General features: G+C 56.4%; 1 protein-coding gene across 5 annotated transcripts in view; it reads right to left on the minus strand.

The window, feature by feature from the left end:
* Nucleotides 1–23,801, minus strand: part of TBC1D22A (TBC1 domain family member 22A) — a 299,948-nt gene that overhangs the window by 114,568 nt on the left and 161,579 nt on the right. For all 5 annotated transcript variants that reach the window (XM_082739616.1, XM_082739615.1, XM_082739618.1 and 2 more), the window contains one exon: nucleotides 16,313–16,422. In XM_082739616.1, the coding sequence (XP_082595742.1) occupies nucleotides 16,313–16,422 (110 nt within the window). The remainder of the gene's footprint in view (nucleotides 1–16,312; nucleotides 16,423–23,801) is intronic.

Genomic DNA, 23,801 nt, shown 5'->3' on the forward strand with positions numbered 1-23,801 from the left:
TGTTTTGTTTTATTTCTCAATTTGTTCAAAACCCAGGTAGGGAAGATAGGTTTTCTTAGAAATCCAAACAAAGAGAAAAGAATAACACCTGAGAGCCTCCAAATTTTAAAAAAAATAATTTAAAAAACCTCTGTGTTTTGAGAGGGGGAAGAAGAGATTAAAGATGGGCTGTGGTCTTGGCATTCTGGACTTGGGTCCCAGGCAGAGAAGACCAGCGTTCAGAGGGGCTCCAACCCAGATGGCAAGACGGGGCTCAGAGGGCAGAGCCCAGCAGGGAAGGGCACAGAGGTGAACAGAGGAACCCCAGGAGGTGAGTGGCCCTGCTCAGTGGCCAGGAAGCCTCTGGAAGGCACAGCAAGGACTAAGAAGATGTAAGAGGGAAAGAACATTCTGTGGCCCCAGCAACAGCCCCTCTAGGAGACGCGTGGGACTCGGGCCCTCCTCGGGGACCAGGCGGGGCGGGGGGGCCTGCGGAGCAGCACAGCGCCTCCCACGGGCTCTGCCTGCTCAAGGCCAGGGCACCAGGTGCACCTCTGGGCCACTGCCCCAGCCCCCGATCCAAACACGCACCTGCACACGCAGCTGGCGCAGTAGACACCTGCTGCGGGAAGCCGCGACTGGGCCCAGGTCGCTACCCGTTCACGGAAGTAGGAACAGTCACAACATCACCCACAAGTAAACACTCTTAGCCTTCCTAACTGAGATCTGATTTTCTGTCTTTAAAAAAGAATGCGCGCTACGAAACTTACGACAAGAGGAAGAAAGGTCTGAGGAACACGGCGACCTGGGGAAGCTTCCACGGAAGGCGAAGTCCACGTTCGCCGACAAAGCGCGCACGGCCCGCCCACGCCCGGTGCCACCGCCCCCCCCCACGCTTCGGCGAAGGCGAACAGCACCGTCTGCGCTCCTCGGGAGAAAGGGGGAATAACATTCTCTGAAGGAGCACTGCAGGGACGAGCTGAACACTAACTTCACAGGGGGCTGAGCTGGAGCGCGCCACACCGTCCCCCACCCCCGCTACAGCGTGGCAGCCCCACAAGCACCTGTGAGGAGGGCCTCGGTGGGCCCCCGACCATGGATCTGCCTTCTGGTGTCCCTCCCCAGAACACGGCTTCTCTCCGAGCCGAAACCACCGGTGCCCTTCTCCCCACCCTCTGGACCTGCTTCTGGAACAGCCCCGCACGTCCCTTTTGCAAACAATGGCCTGAAAGACCTCCGTGTCCCTCATCTCATGCAGGTGCCCCCAGGCCCTGGACACAGCCCTGGACAAAGTGCCCCACAGGGCCCCCAGCTGCGCAGAGGTCAGAGAGCACACACCCATGGCGGCTCCACTCCGTGTCAAACATCGGGACGTCACCCCGGCTACTGCCCGTCATGTCACCGTCCAGTCCACGGCAGAACAGGGTCACACCGTGAGCTCCTTCATCTCCCCAAGAACCACTTCTGCACCCGCCGTGGGCCACACGACATGCTGCGTCCTGGCAGAGCTGGCACACAGAAGAGCAGGCTGGGACAGCCGTCCTCAGAGAGGCTCGTGTGCGAGGCCAGCCCTCCCTCGGTCAGTGCCAGACACCCGTGGGCTCGGGAGCATCGCCCTCATTCCCGAACAAATAAGAAGCTTCAGTGGGCCTCGGCCGACAGTGTAGCTTATGCTGAACTGCATTCCTGCTGGGAGTCTGGAGCTCTGGAAAGTGCCAGGCAGAGGGCGTCGAGGTGACAAGGTCTCCACAGAACCCAGAGCGAGCTCCCTCGCAGGTGGGCCTTTCAGGGCAGCCGCCACGACTCGCCGCTGGGGATGTGACGCGTCCCACGTGCCTCCACCGGGACGGGACACGGGGGACCTTACTCCTGCCTTCCTCCGGGCCTCACCACCCGGCTGGTTCCGCTCTGCATGCGTGCACCGCAACGAATCGTGGCCGTGAGTACAACCCTATACGGACACCCGAGAGGCGCCAAACCCTGGGCTGGTCTTTGGGTGCCCTGACACAGTCGGAGAAAAGGGGCCCCACCAGGGCCCTCCTGGGCACAGAGACATCCGTTAAGCAAATGCTCCTCACACAGGACAGCGAGTGCATGAGAAGGGCCCCCTGCCACGTGCGGGGCCCCGCCTGCCCTCATGGCGCAGAACAGGGAGCCCCAGCGGGAGCCCAGGCCGCGAATGCGAAGGCCGAGCAGGGCTGCGGAAAGACGGGGCAGGGCGCGGAAGAGGCCGGGCAGGGGCCCAGAGAGGGGCACCTCGTTGGAGGGGCACGAGGGCCGGGACAGCTGCAGGGACCGCCAGGAGGCCGGGTAAGGCAGGGGGGTTCTGTTCTGAGGCTGGGGGACATCGGGGAGGGCACAGCCATGGCATGAAGGAACTGCCACGGAGATGGGGACCCGCCACGCTTACAAGATCCGCACTCGGAGAAGACATCTCTGGCTGTAGGGCACAGAGTAACCGAGGGGCAAAGCGGCGGCAGGGGAGTCGGCGGCCCCACCGACCCCCTGATCTAGGCCAAAAGACGAGGACAGCCTCCCACCAAAGACACAAGTGGCCCAAAGTATGCAAACTGCTTTCGACGACCTATATTACTGGTTGGGTTTTTGAACTTGAACATAGGGCTCTTCATTTATTCCTATTAGCTTGCTCCCTTGATTGGTTCTCGGGCGGCATTCCGGGCAGCTGAACTCATTCTGAATCTTGATTATGTCATCTATCACATTAGCTGTCCCTCCAAGCTTAGAGGCACTGGTTACACGAACACCCTCAACGTCTTCATTCTAGTCTCAGGGAAGAGGGGGAAGGACAAGGACAAGGACAGAGCTCCACGGCGTGTCTCCGAGACCACACTCGGGCGGAGGAGTGTCGTCACATCGGATCAAGCCAACCCCTCACTTCCTTAGCGCGAGCTTCATTTCTCTGATCTCCTGTCCTCTCACCGGTAAGTGCGGCCGTCCCGGTCATGCTAAGTCAGCGCTGAACCTACAGAACCTGGAAGCTCCCTCCCATGCCTACCTGCCACGGTGACACGGGTCACGGGACAGCAGTGAAGATGGAGGCTCCCACCCCGTCCTGAGGCAGCACCCAGGGCTCCCACTGTCCGCCACTCCGACAACGGGGGCAATGCTAAAGGCCGGTTTTCAGCCACTCCAGGGGTTGCCAAGGGTCTGAGGGAAGACAGGAGGGCTGGGGGGAGCACAGGGGATGTCTAAGGCCCTGGAACCTCCCTGTGCGACTCTAACAGTGGACATCCATTAGTCCAAACCCAGAGAAGGTACAACACCAAGAGGGATCGCTCATATCGACCCCGGACTCCGGCCAGGAGTAACAGATCAACGCTGGCGCATCAGCTGCACCAAACACGTCGCACTAACGCACAATCTTGGCAAGACGAGGAGCGGTGTCCATCAGGACACGGTGATGGAGCCCAGGGAAACTGCATTTTCTGCTGAGTGTTTCTATACACCTAAAACTGCTCTAAAAAATGAAGTCCATTAATTTTTAAAATTACTCAGTCCATCCAAAAGAACGTATGGGGAATAAAGAGGAAATAAGAAAAGATAAAATGAAGAGAAAATAAATACCAAGGTGGCAGCCTAAACCCCGGGCACACAAATAACTACCCTGGGAACCTATCAATGTGTATGAACTAAACATGCTTAAAGAAAGCAAAATCCAAGTATACGCTCTCTACAAGAAAGACACTTTTAATAGGAAGGCACCCACCAATCAGAAGCAAAGGGACAGAAAAAGATGCACCAAGACGAAGGCAACAGAAGACAAAAATGGCCGTGTTATACCCAATGAAGTGGACTCCAGAACAGGGAACATGACCAGGAATAGTGAGAAGTAGTTCGTAGCACTGAATAAAAAAAATGAACATATAAATTCATCAAGAAAACCTAAGAGCTAGTTCTATGTGTGTGTATCTAATAAGTGAGATACAGATTATGTGAAGCAAAACCTGACGAAACTAAAAGAGACAAATCAACCGTCGTAACTGAAAATTTCAGAAGTCCTCCCTCAGTCGCGGATAGAAAACAAAGACAGGACATCAGTAAAAGCAGAGAAGTCTGCACTAACATTATCAACCAACCGAACCTGACTGGTATTTATGAAAACCTCTCCCCACAAAGCAGAACACACATTCTTTCCAAGGACACATGAGATAGTCACCAAAACAGACCGCGTGACCGATCTCAGAATATCAGCAAATGTAATCACTAACGCTGGGAAGAAAAGACATCGCAAGAGCTCCTCCAGACATTAAAGGAATTAGAGTATTACAAGCAATATGCCCGGAAATTAGACAACTTGTTTAAAATGACCAAATTCCTTAAAGGACACAAATTATTAAAACTGAAAACAGCAGGGGGACACCTGGGTGGCTCAGTTGTTAAACCTCTGCCTTCGGCTCAGGTCATGATCCCAGGGTCCTGGGATCGAGCCCCGCATCCGGCTCCCTGCTCCGCGGGGAGTCTGCTCCTCCCTCTCCCACTCCCCCTGCTTGTGCTCCCTCTCGCACTGTGACTCTCTCTGTTAAATAAATAAATAAAATCTTTGGGGCGCCTGGGTGGCTCAGTTGTTAAACCTCTGCTTTCAGCTCAGGTCATGATCTCAGGGTCCTGGGATCGAGTCCCGCATCGGGCTCTCTGCTCAGCAGGGAGCCTGCTTCTCTCCCTCTCTCTCTGCCTGCCTCTCTGCCGACTTGTGAACTCTGTCTGTCAAATAAATAAAATCTTTAAAAATAGATAAATAAAATCTTTTAAAAAGATATTTTTTTAAAAAACTGACAAGAGGGGCACCTGAGTGGCTGAGTTGGTTAAGTATATGCCTTTGGCTCAAGTCATGATCCTGGGGTCTGGGACTGAGCCCCACATCAGGCTCCCGAGGACTCATCGAGGAGTCTGCGTCTCCCTCTCCCTCTGCCCCTGCGCCCCGGTCATGTCCTCTCTCCCTCTGCTTCTGCCTCCTGCCCTGCCTACTTGTGCTCTCACTCACTCTCTCTTTCTCTCAAATAAATATTTTTTTTTTAACGCTTTAAAAAAAATGACAAGAGAAGAAGGAGAAAATCTGGGCGCTACCTAGAGCAGAAACTGAATTTATACTTAAAACTTTCCCACAAAGAAAGCTCCAGCACAAGATGGCTTCACGGTTGGAGCTCTACCAAATATTTAAGGAGGAAATAATACTAACCTTACACCAACTCTTTCAGGAAAGACAGGCCACCATTTCTCTCATGTAAAAAAAGAAAAAAACATTAGAAGAAAAGAAAGTAGAACAGAATATTCCTCATGCACAGAGAGGTGAAAATCTTTACCAAACAAAATCTAGAAATACAGAAAAAGGCTAGTATCTCAGGACAAACTGGAGTTTCCCAGAAATGCAGGTCAGCCTAACAAAGTTCATTAAGGTCCTTCGCTACGTTAACAGAGTAAGTAAGAAGAACCACATGATCATTTCAACAGAAGGAAAAGCCTTTGACAAAATATCATTTCCTAATATTTTCAAAAGACTCGGAAAAGCAAACCATCATCTGACGTCCTGGTCTTCCTCCTCCAGGTCATAAGAAGTCAACCCTCAACCTCTTACTCCATCACATCCCGGTACTCCACGAACGGAAAGACCTAGTGGGGTAAACCAGGAGCTGATTGAACATACGGACTCCCTGGCTGTGGCAGTGGCACTGTCGGCAGCCACCGGCCGCCATCGGACCTAAGGCTGAGCGCCTGGATCGGCCCCGCCCTCCCCAGCAGTGCCTGGAAGGAGGTTCCAGGCTCCCATCCCGAGGACCCTGACAGTGCAGCCAGTGAAGAAAAGGAAACAAAAGCTGGGCAATGGCACGGAGAGGAGGAAGGCTCTGTTTGTAGATGACACGATCGTGTACGCGGAAACTCCTAAGGCACCCACCGGAGAGCTCGCAGGACCAGCCCGTGAATTCAGTGAGATCTCGCCAGAAACAGGAGGCACATTACGTTTTCCGGAGGCGGCCACGACAGCCCCTGCTATCCTGCGCGCTCCTTTACTGTGGGGCCACGCCACTCCTGTGCCAAGGGGCCGAGTCCCGTTTCCCTCTCCCTGAATCTGGGAGGACTTACTACGGCTTCAGCCAAGGTACAGGGAAGTGACACTGTGACTTTACAGGCCCAGTCATGGAACACGCACCCGACACGCTGCTGGCTGCAAATCTTCCTGGCAGCCCGCGCTCTCATGTAAGAAGTCTGACTATCCGACGGCCACGAGGGAGAGGCCACGAGATGGCAGTCACTCTGCAGTCCCGGTCTCGGCCCACCCCCTCCGCCCTGCCTGAGCCCCGCACCAGGAGCTCCCACATGTATCGCTGAGACCTCAGAGGATTCCAGCCCCTAAGCACCAGCCTGGACCCACCTTCAAGTCTCCCCACCTGAGGCCCCACACGTGGTACATGGAGAAGCAACACACGCCACGTCCTGATTGAAATTCTCATTGCAAGGATCTGTGAGCATAGTAAGATCGTTCTTTACATCGGGAAATCTGAAGCAATTTGTTACGCAACAATGCTAGATAGAGAAGGACATCCGTTTACAAAATCAATTATATTTATGCACAGCAGCAATAAAATTTGAAAAACAAAATTTACAAAGCTATACCATTTAAAGTTGCATCCATAAGCCCAGACAACTCCGAAATAAATTTAACAACATATGAACAAAACCAACACACTGAGAATGACAAAAAGTTTGTGAGGATAAATTTTTAAATGTCTAAGTTTTAAAAACTTGGTATTTTTGATGCTATTGATTCTGGGAAAACTGACATATAGGTTCAACATAATCCCATTCAAACCCCAGCTCCTACTATTTTTTCTAAGGCTTTTCTGGTAGGAAATGACTAACAATAAACTTCATATAGAAACATAAAGGACCAGGATGCCCGGGTGGCTCAGTCGGTGAGGCCTCTGCCTTTGGCTCAGGGTATGATCCTGGGGTCCTAGGATCGAGCCCCGCGTCAACACTCCCTGCTCAGCGGGAAGCCTGCTTCTCCCTCTCTCCCAACTCGTGTGCTCACTCTCTCCCTCTCATATAAATAAATAAAATCTTTTTTTTAAAAAAATGCAAAGGACCAAAAATATTCCTGTCAATTTATTTTGGAAAAGAACAAAGTTGGAGAACTCTCTCTACGAGACTCTGAGAAAAGCTACAGTAATTAAGACAGTACGTACTGGCCTAGAGATGCATTAATAGATCAATGGAACAGAACACGGTGTCCAGAAATAGACACACATTTATATAATCATTGGATTTTCAGAAAAGGGACCAAAGCAATCTACTGGGGGAGAAAAAACTGTTTTCGACAAATGATGCTAGTATGCTAACTCGGAAACCTATATTTTAAAAATGAACCACTCTGCCTTCCTCATACCATACAGAAAAATTAAGTCAAGTTAAAAAGTCAAAATGAAAATTACAAAGCTTCCTGGGGCACCCGGGTAGCTCAGTCCTTAAGCATCTGCCTTCGGCTCAGGTCAAGATCCCAAGGTCCTGGGATCAAGCCCCGTACTGGGCTCCCTGCATGGTGGGAAGCCTGCTTCTCCCTTTCCTATTCCTCCTGCTTGTGTTCCCACTCTCACTGTCTCCCTTTCTGTGTCAAATAAGTAAATAAAATCTTTTTTAAAAAATTATAAAGCTTCTGGAAGAAAAACAAAGGGTAATCCCCTGGCATGCTGGGGCAGGATTTTTACTTAAATTAGATTTTAAACTTTAAGTTAGGTTACTGTTAGATAAATTAGATTCCATCAAAAGTAAAATTTTCCACTCATGAGAAGACACCGTTCTTGAACAATGGAGTGACATACCACAGACTTGGAGAAAACATCCCCCTCCCCACTGTGTAAGTACACGCACATCGCAGCAGTACACACACGTATCCTGGCACAAATTAGTCCGAGAATGGGAGTGCGGGGCAGCTCGCACCCATGCTGCTGGGGGTGTTACACAGTGCAGCCCACTTGGGAAAGAAGCCTGGCTGTTTTTCACAAAAACTAAACACACGTCCACAGCATGACCCTGCGAGGCTACACCTAGGCACCAGCGGAGAAATAAAGGCCACGTCAACAAGAAGACGTGCGTATGAACGTCCATGAGAAGTTTATTCACAGCAACCAAAGGCCGGAAACAGCGTGGCTTCCACCGAAAGAAGGACGGAGCAGCCAGCTGTGATAGAGTCACGCGGTGAAGCACTACTTGGTAATTAAAAGGAATGAACTATTCATTCAGGCAGTGACACGGATTTGACGTTTTTCAACGCTATTGTGAACTGAATTTTTTTAATTTTCATTTTTAAAGTGTTTGCTGCTCAATGACTCATTCCTAATGAATCTTCTGCTGCAGCCCAGTAACCAGCACACTCTCATCTGTTTAATAAACCTTCCTAAATCGCTGCCAGGAACTCTCCGTGTTACCGACGAGGGCCCTCACGAGCCGTCTCTGGAGCTTCCTCCCTGCGCGCAGCACGACCCATCTCACGTCTGACGGAGGAGCTCGTCCGCGCGGGCCGGCTGCCTCCTGCTTCGCTCTTCCAGCCACGGGGCTGGGCACAAGGAGGCGAGCGTCCTCCCAGCCACCTTTCCCCCCTTCTTCTGTGTCCCCGGAGTCGAGCTGGGGAACAACGCCCCCAGGCCTCTGGCCGCCCCAGGCTCTGGCTGGGTAAAGCTCATTTCTAAGGACCCTGGGCCACCGTCCAAGAGTGCCGTGGGCCCCTCTCCTTCTCGGTACAGAAAGCTCTCCAAGGGCTCCCTCACCCGCTCTGGTTTCCCGTGATACGACTGTCCCCTCTCCTCCGCGGCCTTATCTTCAACAGCTGGCGCACAGCAGCGACATCTGAGGGACAGCGGGCCCTGTAGCCTCCCCCCCACCAGGGACAGGGCTGGCAGTGGCCCAGACATCCTCTCGGCGAGTCGCCACGCCACCCTGTTTCCAGGCTTCTCTCTGACAAGTGCCAGGATAACGCAGTCCCTTTCCCCAACACTCGGTCACTCCCAGGCCACTGACCGATTCTCAGAACTGAGCGATGCTTCCCCAAGGAAAGGACGGAGCAGACTCATTATAAAAGGCAACGGCCCTTTTCTCCCCGAAGACACCGGCCTGTTAAGTAATGAAGCCAAGAGGAATCGTGGACGGCAGGGAGGCGAGCAGGGCAGCCGTAATTCAGCGGGTACGAGCTCGCCGACAGCCCTGGCGCTGGGGCTGCGGGGCCCCGCAGCGACTGGAAAGGCCCAAGAAGCCCCCCAAGAGCCTGGAAGGCCTCCCCGCCACACAGAGCCGCGTCCAGAACCTGCCGGCGGGCACCAGCACCGCATCCCAACGGCAGACGGTCCCCAACAAAAGGGGCTCCGGACGGGCTCCACACCCCAACGCCTCCCCACGGCCCTAGCGACGCCTGCCGCGGAGCCACATAGGTAGTAACGGCCCACCAGATTGTCTGTCCAACATTAGTCTCTGGCCGGACCCCTACCGCACCCAAAGAAGGAGGCACACGGGGGACAGACGCAGGAAGCGGGCAGGGGCCCAGCTGCAAAGGCAGAGAAATGTAACCATGGCCCTAAGTGAGACACCCGCACCTGGGAGGCATTCAGGGTCAAAGGATCAAAGCGGGTTGAGGGGGTCTCTCCCCAGCACTGAGGATACTCACCACCGAAGCCCAGAGAACAGAGAACGGAAGCCCACGGCCACGGCTTCCAAACCAAGGGTCCTGTCCCCCAAGCCGTCTGTGTCCAGCCAGCCCAGGCCACCCCCGCACTGAGCGAACCTCCCACCACACGGCCTGCCAGGCAGATCCACGCGGCCCATACCACCACGAAACAAAGGATCCTCTCCCAATGACACCCACTGTCAAGACAAAACCAGCCATCAGATTAATTAGCAGGTCCCGGGGGTGGGTGACTTCCACCCAGATCTGCCACCTAGACCTCCTAACGAGCTCCTGGTAGGATTCTTCCCCCGCCAGGGCTGTCCGTGCACGGCTGGGCATTCAGTCCCCTGCGCTCGTTACCACACCAGACCCCTAAGGAGGCCTCAGCTGCCCCGCACCCCCTCTCGGGGGCTCACAGCAGCGGATGGCCCCTCACTAGCCCCACACGCCGCTGCTAAGGGTCATGCCGATGGCCTCCCTTGGTCGCTCCCAGAGCCAGCAGCAGCCCCTGGACACCACACTGCGAACCAAGTCTCCCATGAGACTACTTCACCCGGAAAGGCAGCTGCTTCCTTTTCTCCCAGCACTAAGGCCCCTCCATAAAAAGAACATCCCCTAAACGAACCCCAAGTGTGAGGACACCATCCTTCAGAAATGAGCAAGCAGGCCCGACACCCAGGCAGGCCTGGTTATGGGCCTTTCCCGGAGCCGCCAAAGCCGACCCGGCGGCCCAGCCTTGGACCCCGGCCCACTCCCCGCTTCCCCAGGGAATCTGGGCGAGTCCACGGGCCAGAGTCGCAGCGCAGCAGGAGAGCCAATCCCCGACCCTGGTCTGCACAGCTCCGTGGGAACCGCCAGCGCATCTGTTTCTAGAATGTCCCATACACATAGGAAGGAAGGGAACACACTGGGTGAGCTGGGCGTGGGGTTCCAGACACGGCCAGTAGCTCAACCCTATGTGGTTTGGGAAACAAGTCAGTCGCAGTCTTGCAAGTTCTTCCTGCCTGACCTAATTGCGGAGAGGCAGGAAAGCTAAGGCCTGACTCCGCGGGTCTGAATCCCAACTCCGCAGCTTATAGCCCCACGGCCGGAGCACCTTACAGTCACGTTGCAGGGGAACCGAAGTGACACCAGCAATAAACAAATGCAAAGAACTCAGACTAGCATCCATTGACAGCATCTTCAGGAACTTCCACCAAGTTCTTGCCTCTCCCCTCCCCCTGCCTTCTACACATGCACACGGACAAGAGGCACTGCTGTCCGTGCACGCACAGTGATGTCATGGCGGACGGTGTCTTCCTGGTAAATGCATCCACTCGTCCCTCGGCAGTGATACTCTTTATCCCAAATAATGCTTTCTGCCTGAAACTCCACTTCCTGTCCTAGTGCGGAAGAGCCACCCGGCGCCCGGCGCCCGGCTCCCCTCTGGGTTGGTGCTGATCCGCTGTGTTTCTCCCAGCTCCCTCCTTCCTGCCGTTTAGGAATCTCGTGTTTTAGGTGAGTGACTTGTGAGCACTGTACGGCTGGATCCTGCTCGCAAATGCAGCTGGCCTGACAGCTACCCCCTGCGGAACACCGAACACAGCCCTTCTCACCGGCCTCTGCTCCTCCTGCCGCAGCCTGCCTCCCCCGAACTGTCTGCCCCGACCACTCATCGGTCCGTCGCCAGCCATTCCCGTGACGTTCGCTCCGACCTCCCGCACGAAGGGGCTGTACACTGGTTTCTCCAGGTGTGATTTTTTAAGGTGTGGTCTTTCTTGAGATTTATTTAGTGACCGTAAAAGCCCATGTCTCTCACAGGTGCCAGAAAGTTCCAGGCCACCACGTGTGTGCACCGGGGCTCCCGCAGCATGTTTTCCCATCCGGGGCCTGTTGTCCCTTCTGTCCGGCCCTAAGCTCTCTTCCAAATCCACACCTTCCCCCGGTGCTGCCCCCGCCCCCGGAATTTCTCCTTCTACTTCGATTAACCCTCATCCGCTGTGTCTGATGAACTGTCAATGCCAGCGACCCAAGGACTGGTAGCCAGAGGTTCTGTCGGGCTCTTTCCAACAACCTGTGAGCTCCTCTCTCAGAGCCTTGTTCTTCATGGTAATGACTTGTTTGGGGTCTGGTCACATCACTGCCGCAGGATGCCGAGTCCCTCGGGTGGGTCCAGGCTAACCACGGTGACGGCTGAGTTCACTCCAGGCCACGCTCTCTGCCTCGTTCTTTTTCCGTCATGAGCTCACCTTCTGGGGGCTCTTCCGTGGGAAAATCGCAGGCCTGTGCCAGGAGAGCAGCCCCCAGGGTGGCAGTCCTCGGGGACAGTCAGCCCACTGCCGCCATCCAGGAGACCCTTCCGAGCAGTCCCTGAGAGCAAAACCATGTTCCTACCAACAGCAGCGGTACTCACCTTCATTGCCGTGTCGCTGCCTGCACGGCCAACACGAAAGGTGAGACGGTGACACACTGGCCTGAGTGCAGGCACTGCGACAAACTGTACTCTTAGTGCCACACACTCACCGTGGAAAAAGGAAAAAAAAGGCAGTTTTCTGAAGGACGTTCTTGATGAAGTTCCTAATTTTAGGATTACTATTGCGTCAGATCCTGACCTTCCCGTAACCATCTTTCAACACCCGGTGTGGCGAGGCGGGAAGAGCACAGACAGCGCTCGAGATGAGCACCAAAGAACACTGCTTTCTTCTCAAGCGGCCCTGGCCGGCTGCTGGAGCCGGAGCGGAAGATCGCATTCTTCCAGAAACCTCATTTTCGCTAGAGGAAATGACTAACAGGCAAACGGGTTATTCAAACTTGGGTACTTGGCAGACACTTTCCCAAAAATGAACAAAGACTGTCATTTCAAGGAAAACAATCGACACTATGTGTTGCCAATAATAATATTTGAGCATTTAAGCCAAACTCTGAATGTTGAAGAACTTCTGTCTGCCACTCCGGGCGTATAGCTTCTGACGAGACGGCGGGAACGCGCCCAGACGGATACGGCGTGATGAAGCGTGGCAGCGTCTACAAGGTCGGCACGCCTCCATCAGCCCATATTCCCCAAATGGCCAGCGTCCGACGGTACTGAACCACGTGTGGACGAAACACCCGCTCCAAGTGCCAGACAGCCCAACGGACTTGGACGTCCCCGAGCACAAAATGGCGGCCAACATGGCGTCAGCCGTCACGCGGCAGGGGACGTGCAGGAAGCCACCTCGTGCTAAGCTGTGTCCTAGTGTCCACGAGCAAACACCCACGGTGGTCGGAGAGTGCAACGAAAACCCCCCTCCCTCTCCCAACGCCCTGCCTGTGGGAGGCCCGACCGTTTCCACACGCTCCCACGGAAACCTTATCTGTCTGCGGACAGAACACGCAAGCGCACGGAGAATCCGGCGTCTCCCGGGAAGTCAGACCTTAGACCGCCTGACCACAGGGGACTATGGTGCCTTCCTTCTCACGAAATAGTTACGTTTCAGAAAATATTCATTTACCACCAAGATACGCTGTTTATAATAAAGCCTCTAACGGATTCATCATTGTTATTTTAAGATAAATTACTAAATATTTTTAAAGGATCTCTGGTTGCTAACATAGCAAATGCCGCTAGAATTCACCTGCATGAGTCAATGCTCTTTGAGCTCCTCAGGACTCTGGAAGACTTTAAAGCAGCCCCGAGACACGGAACGTGAGCGCCTCGGCAGGAGACCCATCGTACTTCTACTTCTAGCAGCCCCGGGTGTCCCTACGCAGGCCCCACTTTATCTCATTTCTACCCCTCGCCAGGGCGATAAAACCTTACCTTCTGGCATTACCGTGATGGCTCCTTCAAACCCACCGGCACCCACTAGTGGGGTCATCCTTCCTGGGTCTGGGTGACTCCGCCTCGGCGAGGAGGCTCCCCATCTCAGACACTTCTTGCTCAACATCACCCAGCGCCTCCAGGCATGTGCAGCAGGGAGGGTGCAGCTTCTCCTCGGGCCTCGTCTGTCACCGTCCTGTGACCAGAACACCCCAACCCCCACGACTCTGATGCCCCTCCCCCAGAACGCCCAGAACTCTGCCCTCCGTCTGCAGCCCACTCCCTGCACCTCTGGCCACCAGGACACGCACCCCACGGGGACAGCAGGTCGGTGGCTGTGCAGAGCACCCGTACACAGCAGGTGCTCACCAGGCTTCGGCCTATTGCAGAACAGAGTCCCAGACTGACACCCCCAGGGGACCCCAACACACAGGCATGGTTTTTGCCGTCTAGAACGTACCCAGCAAAAGGGAAGTCATTTCCACCCATTCCAGCTGGACACGGTTATAGAGCAGAGTAGAAAACCACAGGCTCCAGGGCTCACAGGCAGGTCCCTGCAAACGCTCTCCGACCCCAGGCAAGGGATCTGTGTGCGTGCAGGGTATGACATCTGCTCTGCTGTGACGCTCAGAGCCATTCGGGGCACGCAAGCCGTCACTGCCGCACCGTGGTCCCACCGTGGCCACCAGCTGACGGCGGGAAGCCCCCTCACCGCGGCTGAGGAGAGCGGGACAGCCGCCGCACGGATGTGGCACAGCGACCCAGACTCCCTGTGGTCTCTCTGGCATGTGGATTGAGCGTAACACAACAGACAGCCGTGAACTTCCTCACGTGCAAGGAACAGGCAAAGGCCAGGCTGACAGGGCCGCAAGCATGAGTTCTTGATGGCTTTCGACCAGGGCAGTGACGTGCTGAGAAGGGGCTCCAGGAAGATGGTTCTCGTGTGGTCCAGACAGCGACGAAGTCCAGGCAAGCCCAGGAGTAGGAGCCCACACACAGCAACAGAAGCTTCCGGCTCCTTGGGGCGCGGACACCCGGTCCGTCCTTCCTCCTGCTCCTCCGTCCCCTTGTCCACACAAAGCAGCAGGGACACCCGCACACACCCAACAGCCCCCAGAGGACTCGCCTCATCTCAGGGGATGACAGACCTCCCCGGGTCCCCCCATGCTGGTAACTGGCACCCTCAACACTGCTCACGTCAAGGCTCTGGCTCCCAGGGGTGTGCAGGGCATGGTGAGTGCGCGTGCCCGGAGAGTGCCACACGCGCGCACACACACACACACTCTGGTCCAAGGCCACCCCCTCGGACGGCAACCCTCGGCAGTCAAATGAAAAGCCAGTGTCACTTCCAGTGTACGGCTGATTTTACTCACAAATAGAAGCAGGATAATCTTGGATTTAAATGGCAGGAATTCCATCACTCACGATCCGAGAAGTGACATTTGAAATTTATAAAGTCCCACATTATGATTCAATCCCTTTTCTAAAGGGAAAGAAAAAGTCGTCCGTTTCGGGAGAGAGACTAACACGTATGAAAACATCAACAATGGAGGGGGTGACAAACCCACGCCGGGGCCCGAACCGAGCGGGCGTGTTTTTCTCTGTCCGATGCCAACAAGGCTCCTATTCATTCCTACAGGAAGGGCCTCCACTCGCTCTGTCACTCCTCGGTCAATAAATGTAAGGTGAGGCCGCCCCGTTCTCCCCCACACAGTCACTCTGGCTAATTCTGCAAATTAAACCTCAGGGCCCGATCTGGAGAATACATCATGTAAGCGTCTTCCACGGTCCCCACCCCTGGGGCATCTCTGGAATGAAACCACCCCATGAGGGCCCGCAGAAAATCTCCATCACCCAAACCCTGCTGTGGGCTCTACACCCCGCCCCTCACGGTCTCCCCCTGCCAAGTGTCACCGCATTCCCCAATCGGGTCCTCAGGAGCACGTGCCTTATGCCCCCTCCAGGTCTACCCTGTACCCCACACGGAGCTCCTGGGAGGCCTCTGCCTGACACGCTCTGCCCTCCCCAGGAAGGCACGCAGCCCCTAGCACAGAGCGTGCATGTCGGAAAGGCTCGTGGGCACAGAGCCAGCCTCAGGTGGTCCACACCCCACCGGGGGGCCCCATCCACCCTGGCCATGGACTGCGACATCGAGAGGCTCCAGTCCCCCTTCCCGCTCTGCTGTAGGGTCCTTCCCCCAAACCCCTTCCATGAAATCACCCCTGGCCCTGGGACACCTGCAGCCTTTCTGCAAAAATCTCCACCATCCGTCCCGAAGGACACCAAGTCCAGCAGAGCCCCGACCACGGGCAGCAGGGCTTCTGGCAGCCTGTGCTTCCCCCCGGGACTGGGCACAGCTGCCGTCCCCAACAAGCAGACCCCTGGGCTGGGGCCAGCACAGACCGTGGGTCCAGCTGCTCAGGGGCCCCAGGTGACAGGTGAAGCGCTGAGGCCCTAAATCCGACGCCCTGTAAGGGACGAGCTGCCCTGAATGCAGCTCACCAGGCACGGCCAATGATCACAGCGGCTCATGGGCGACAACCCACGTGGTGCTGGTACCACCTGGCGTCACCAGGAGCAGAGCTGGGGAGCTCGGAGTGCGTGCGGGCCAGACTCTGCGGGGCAGGGGAGAGCCCCAGGCCCCGGAGCCCTCCACTGCTGCAACTCTCAGGACACCACAGCCGTCTGCAGGGGCAGGGGTGTGCGGGCACGCGCAGGGGTGTGCGGGCACGCGCGGTACGTCTCGGACCCTGTGGAGGAGGCAGCGTCCAGCGCAGGGAGGGAGGGTGGCCGAGCGGGGCACAGAGGCAGGCGCACGGTCAGGCCCGGGGTTCCCGCCCCCATGACACCGGCTTCGGCTGCGGGGCGCGTCCGCCGGGGCTCACCTGAATACCGTCCAGCAGCTTGCTCATGCACCAGTACGTGTCGGCCTCGACGTTGCGCAGCACGTCCGCGGGCACGCGGGAGACGTCGGCGGCGTCCACCTCCTCCTCCTCTGCGCGGGGAGCATGCAAGAGACAGCGAGCGGTTAGCCCACGGGTCGCTCCACGGGGCGGGCGGGGCGGGACGGGGCCGGCAGGGTCACGCTGAGGGCAAGGTCATGCCGCCGGCAAGGTCACGCTGCGGCCCATTTTTCTCGCTCGAACTACATGGCTCCTAGGCTTCCACCCCAGCACTTAATGGTTCTCCATTTTAATACCTAATTAGTTGCAGAAAATTAATATTCTAAGTCCTCTTCAATTAATTAGCATAATTAATATATTCTAATTATTGCATCTCAGGCATTTCATCTCCTGACAAGAGAGCACCAAAAAACCTTACTTATTCCTAACAGAGACCTGAGAGGTTTTTTCACAAGTTTTTTAAAATTCTGCTTCTCATGTGGTCACACATTCATCAGACAATAATTTCTCTTAGAACTGGTTCCCCAGGTGAGGGCTTCCAAAACCACACCGGGCAGAGACCCCGCGGCTGCAGGCGGGCCCCCACGGAGGCAGGAGCCCGGAGAAAAATTAGAGGCCACAGGGCTCTGAATGGTCACTTTCTTCGACTATGAAAAACCCAAGAGAGAACATAATTAAACCTTTTAAAACGCAAAACAGACACTTAATTGAAACAGCCTATCAGATGTCTGAACAAACAATTTTAGGTCCTTACAAAAGCCCCTCTCATCCAGCACAACACATAAATGTTTTAAAACTTGTGTGTTCTCTTTTTTCCTTTTATTTACCTGTGTTTTATTTTGCAAACATGCAGGGCCTCTGCAAGGAAAACGTTCCCGAGAAGAAACACTCCCGCGAAAGCACGTCTGGGAAGGTGTGAGTCGGCCGACCACGACTCGGCGAACACCGTCGGCTCCCGCCTGCTGAGCAGCGAGGAACGAGGAGGGGCCGGGCTCCCCTCCCCACGGCTCGATGTCCTCGCTCATGAACCCCGTCTCACGTCTGCCAGCCCCACCCCCGCGCCCCTTGACACAGGTGCGGAGAACACAGCAGGCGTGGCCCCCGGGGCAGCCCGTGGTGGCGTGGCCAGGCCGCGGGCCCTCCGGAGAGGCGGCCCAACACAGCCTCGCCTCACATCACAGCCACGGTGAAGCCCTTCCACTCCACTCGCTCCCTGTTCACGACAGACAACCTGACACTGACAACAGGCCGGGCGAGTCCCGACCCAAGCCGGCCAGGCCCTATGTGTGGGCCACACAGGTCCATGCAGGCAGGCCCAGCCCTGGACACACAACCGGCCCAGCCACAGCCACGAGGACCCGTCCCAGCCAGCGCTGCTCTCAGTCCTGTCACTGCACGTCCCTGGGGCACGCGGGAGCCCTCTGCGGGGGCGGAGGCCAGGCAGGTCCCTCCACTCCCACTCCCCCCTTCACTCCCCCACTCATTCGACAAGCACTTCTGTGTTCTGGTTTCGTTCCAGAGATGTATCTGATTGAGATGCAGTTCACATACCATAAAATTCACCTTTTTACAGCACGCAATTCAGTGGGCTTTAGTATACTCACGGAGTTGGATAACCATCACCACCACATAATTCCAGAACATTCTCACCACCCCAAGCCAGCAGGCACTCCCCCTCCCCCAGGCCCTGGCAGCCGCCCCTCTGTGCTCTGCCTCCATGGAGCTGCCCATTCTGGACATTCCACGTGATGGGAAGGGACAGAGCCTTCGTGTCTGCTTCCCCTCACTCAGCACCTTGCCTCCAGGGCCATCCTGGCCCCAGCCAGGGCCGGCACCTCAGTCCTTTCCACAGCAGAAGAACATTGTGACATATGGATGGGCCACGATGCCTACGACTTGTCCCATGTGGGACGCCAGGCTGTCCCCTCACTGGGGCAACGCGACAACCACAGCAGGTGCTCCCCACGTGGTGGCTCCAGGGCCTTGGACACAGAGACCAGTAAGAGGCAGGCCCTTCCAGAAGCTCAGAGCCCCTCCCTCTGATGCAGGACTGGGATGAAGAGCGTCTCCGGGCTGGCCTGCCTGGCTCTGAGCGCCCTCCTCTCAGTCTCTTAGTCTGAGCCCACCGGGGTCCCATGCCCCATCCCAGCTGCTCTGTGGTCTATGGGCGCTCCCTCCCACAGCCGGGCACAGCTCTGCCTCCCGGCCACAGCCCAGCAAGGTGCCCGGCCTCAGAACTCGGCTGTCCCAGGAGGCCAACGTCTGGCCTCCAACGAAGCCCCACTGTGGCCTGCAGGAATGCCGGCTCTGAGGTCCTGGGGCAGCCGAGGCGGCCGGCACCAACTCCGCCCATCTACAGAGGAGGAAACATGGCCTCCCCGGGCTCATGCCGAGCACGCGAGGGCCACCTGGCGTGACACCGTCCTGCTGCAAGAGCAGGCTGGTGGGCACAAGCATGAGCGGCCTCCTCCGGCTCCGGCGGACTCAGGTCCACATCCCCTCACCCTGGAGCAGCTCTGATTTTATCCCCCGTCTCCGGGAAGGGACTCCTCGTGACAAGCTTGCCATCGACGCCTTCTCTGCTTCCACGGCCTTCAAAGCACCAAGAAGTTGCCTCAGCTGGTGCAACAGAGCCTGCCCGGGCCTCCAGCTCCTCCCCAGCTCACAGAGGCAGTGGGCTCCCCAGTGCGCCCACAGGACGCAGGCCTCGGAGAGGTTTCTCGCTCTGCTGAGCTGGCTTACTGCCTCATGCCAGGAAAGGTCAGCTGGGCAGCCTCTTTCTGGTGTCACCTCTCACAGCGGGCCATTTGTCACTCTTCAACGTAATGAAGTGATGGCATTTAACTCAGAGAACTCCTATGCCAATCTGTCTTCCTAAAGGCCGAGAGAATCAGGATGACCCTTATTGTCCGAACGAGATAAATATCTGTCCTCCTGGAGAAAACATCTGCCGACACAGGAGAAGGTGCAGAGGGCAGCACAGACCACTCTGGAAGGGCTGCATCATGGGCACAGGGTCAGAGCTGAAAAAAGAACACCCCAAGGTTGGCGCAGTTGCTACAGGGTCCTCCTGGGGGGTCCCCACAGGAAATGGGGCTCCAGTGGTTCCTGGGGACACAGCCCAGAGCAAACCACCAGCAGAATCAGCATGTTCAGCACGGATCCCATCGATCAGAGGCTAACTTCCTGCACCATCTGCCACCAGGCCCAGGAGACTCGACGCTGTGGGCTGGGAGGGGTCCTCAGAGGCATACCCTGAAATGGCCATCAGTCGTGACAGGCTACAACTCAAGCCCCACCGAATCCAAAGGTAACCTGCGCCTCCCACCAGGGCATGCTGCCTCCGCGTCCGGGCGGCGAGGAGGGGGATCAGGCAGGGCAGGAACCTGAGTGGAGAGCCACCAGGGAAGCCCTGGGCCTGAGGAGCCCTGTGGTCGGCAGCCGCAGGGCCGGGGCCGGGGCAAGAGCTGGGGCTCTCAGGGCCAACCCCTCCGGGCCATGGGGCTGTGCAGTAGCTAATTCTGACCTACACCAGCAGATGCTCCACAAGCTGCTCGAGGCTACCGCCTGGCAGAGGAGCAGGAGGCCGCACAGGACACCCAGGCACCACAGTCCCCAACACCGCATCCACGGCCTTCTCCCAGCCAGGCAGGACTAACAGGCCCCGGAAGCCAGCACAGGGAAGCTACCCCGGGCCCCTGAACGTGGCACTGGTACCAAACACATGGTCCCCAGTGATGGAATTTAAGCCAACCTGTTGCTTCTGAAATTGGGGCTGGATTCCACGTCCCACTCGACCCCGTCAACACAAACACCAGCACCATGCACGCACCACCATCAGAGAACAGCCCCAGCCTGCTCTCCGTGCTGCCCACAGTGCCACCGATCAGGGCCCAGCCCTGCACCCTGGGGACACCAGGCTGAGAAAGCTGGGAGCCCTGGTCCCCAGACAGAGTCACCAGGAGACAAAAACACGCACAGGGGTGCAGAGAAGCACGGCCCAGCCCCAGACAGGTGACCCGCTGTCTCAAGGGGGTCACAAGCGCATATGCCAGCACAGGATGTAGAAACAGCCATTTAATTTATAAAATATCTCACTTGCCTTCTCAAACCATGAAACGGCTTCAGGGAGTGATTTAAATAAATTCTTTGAAAATGTAATGCTGCCATATTATTGTTGAAAAAGCAATTTGTAAAATAATCCCATCCTTATCCACGACACCATTTATATCGCGAACTCCAGCCCTCACCTGTCTGTACACACGAGCACTGCTCAGAAAGACGCCAGCGACAGGTCCGTGCTGCCCGGGAAAGAACGTCGGGGCGGCAGTACGTACAACTCTTCCCATTTTGTAGAAAGGCAAAGAGCAAAAAAAGAACACACGTTTTCACCAGTAACAGTCATGACTTTTGCAACATGGAAAAACATACTGCTTACGCCGCTGAGATCATGTCACGAAGGTCTACCTTCCCACAGATGGCCTGAGAGAAAAAGTTCCCCCAAGGGCGGTGGGGCCCTTCAAAGTGCTCTGAGAAGCTCGTGGGGCACGGGGGGGTCAGGGCAACTGGGGTAGGGACTGCTGCCATCCAGGGCCGGGTCAGCACGCCCACCCTACAGGGGTGAACGGCACCACACAAGGAGCCCACCCAGCGAGGTGACTAGGCCAGCAGCCTGGTGGGCACGTGGTCGGCGGAAGGACAGGTAGATAAAAGGAACCAATAAAAGCACAGAGGACAGGGGCGCCTGGGGGGCTCAGTGCGTTGGGCCTCTGCCTTCCGCTCAGGTCATGATCTCAGGGTCCTGGGATGGAGCCTTGCGTCGGGCTCTCTGCTCAGCGGGGAGCCTGCTTCCCCCTCTCTCTCTGCCTGCCTCTCTGCCTACTTGTGATCTCTGTCTGTCAAATAAATAAATGAAATCTTTAAAAAAAAAAAAAAAGCATGCAGAACATTCAGCCACATAAAGAAAAACCACATGGGGATACAACCTCTACTCGGCTGTATCCAAAAAGCTATCTTATATACACAAAGACCAGAAATCTCTTGTCCACGTTCCCAAGTCCAGAAAACCGGCAGGGTCAGCGCTGGGTAGAGGAGAGGCAGGTGGACGGGCTCAAGGCCAAGTCCAGCGCGTGACGAGGCTGCTCGCCGGACAGCACGCCACCCACCACCACGGGCGGCCAGGGCGCGCCCTCGGGGCCAGGGCCCGCCACACCCGAGACAGCTCTCAGAGGGAAGCAGCCCGGCTGACACTCAAAGGACCCGCAGGAGGGTCGTGGGCCGGGAGCAGCCGCGCCTGCAGTGAATGGCATCCAGCTGGCTACCCTGGTCTCCCGTCCCGTGGAGATGGGGCAGCATGAAGGCCTCTGACTCTGTAGGGAGAGGAGGCAAGCGCCGCCACAACCCCAGAAGAGCACAGCCTCATGGGTGAAAACACTCCCACAGTCATAAAACCCGTGGCGGGCACGAGAGCCCGTCGGTACCACAAGCTCCCCCAAGCTCTGGGTCCCCCCTCCAGGACAACACCGGCCCGCTTCAGCGAGACCCTGGCATGGGCCCCAGGAACGGCCACGGGATCCCATAAGGGCCAGGATGTGCTGGAACGTAAAGAGGCCTGGCACGTGGCCGGGCTCTGCCTCACCGCAAACCAAATGGGGAGCTTTGGAAATCAGAAAGGGAGAAAAATCTCAAATTTAAACAGAGTGTGTGACACGGGATCAGTGTGGTAAGGGTAGATGGAGCCTCACCAGGCTCGAGGCGTGGGGAGAGCCGGCACCTGCAGGTGAGCCGCACAGGTCAGGGAGGGGAGCCCGCCACGGCTGTCACGGCCGCGTTCATCACCCGTATCACACAAACCCTGCAATGAACCTCTTCACGTAATCAGGAGCTTAACTGGTCATCAAAAACATTCTCTCCTTCGTAAGCCAGCTGGAATCACGCCACGGTCTAATCTTCTGCATTGCCCAACTTGGGAGTTTTAAATTTGAAAGCCTGACACTTTGGTGATGGAGGTTTTAGCACTTAATTACACAGATTTGGGTTCCAAGGCAAAGGGAAAAGTCCCGCTTCGGTAAGAGAGGGGCCGCCACTAAGACCATCAATTCACAAAACTCTGCGGCTCAACAAGAACAAGTAAGGTCACCATCAAGTTGGCTCAGCGGGTGAATGTTTAATGTTAATATAAATAATGTCCAGCTCAAGGTTACAAACTAACCACTGTCAGAGTTCCCAATTCTGGCATGCGGCTACAAACCTGCAGCCCACAGACACGGACACACGGTCAGTGGACGACGGGACACCAGCATGTGACGGCCACAAGTCAAGGACAAACCAAGGCCGATGCCCTCGCTATGGGCCAGGCAAGATGGCATGATGCGGCCACATCCAACTACCCATCTCTCAGCCCGCAGCAGACCCCAAACAACGAGAACCCAGCAGCACCACTCTGCCTCTCGTCCACCTTCACCCCAAGCACACCCGCAATCGGGGGTCCCCAACCTCGTGCAAACCGCAAGCCGGGGATGGCACAGACGGGGCAGCTGTTCCTCTCTCTGGAGGAGCGCCCTGCGACCTGACTCCAGGCCCAGGAGAGCCCCCAACAGCTCCTGGGGAGCACCAATCACAGACCCCGTGTGGTACTGAGGTACAGGGGGAAGGGAAAGTCTGTTTCTTTAATGATCCTCCTCTCTGTGATGCCATTTTTGTAAGTGAAAAAAGTCTGAATTTCACAACACTCTTTTGGCTTGACTGGATCTCTGATGTTCATAAACGCTGGGAGTCGGAGTTTTTGTAACTGAGATGCTACTGGTTGAAATACTGACTGACTCTAGGAACGTGAATCGAGTACTTCCGTGTGTCAGAAACCGGCCGGGGGAGAGGTGGACACGGAACAGCCCCCACAAAGCCCAGAAGAAGGGCTGCCCGCACTCACTCGCCAACCCGCTCCAATGCACTCATGCCCTGTTTACTGGCCTTGCTCACGGTGTTGCTTGACCAGACTGACATACACAGCAATGTCAATAAAGAGCTGGCCACGTGGCAAGTGAGTGATGTGACAAGGGACGGGGGCAGCATGGCAGGTGCAGAAGAGCGGAGTCCCCGCCCGTGGAGAGCCCTAGAAAGTGGCAGCATCAAGCACAGGGCATGAGGGGACATAGGGGCCGGGGAGGAGGCCGCAGAGCCCAGAGCCAGTAAGCCTGCAGGGTGTCCCCATGACCCAGGCAGGGACAGCTCACGAGGACCATGACACCGCAGCCGCAGGCACTGGACTCCTGAGCTGGGCTTCCTTCTGGAGGAAAGGGGGAGCCCCTGGAGACGTGTGCCCATCCGAGTAACTCCCCCACAAGTCGAGGTGCAGATGTGCCCATCTGGGGACAGCGCTGTGGAAACAAACGGAGGCGGGGGGGGGGGGAGATGCTCCCAGCACAGCCCACAGCGTCGGTGGTATAGTGGTAGCATCGCTGCCTTCCCAGCA

The sequence above is a fragment of the Mustela nivalis genome, assembly GCF_964662115.1.
Source record: "Mustela nivalis genome assembly, chromosome: 7".
In the NCBI taxonomy this organism is placed as follows: Eukaryota; Metazoa; Chordata; class Mammalia; order Carnivora; family Mustelidae; genus Mustela; species Mustela nivalis.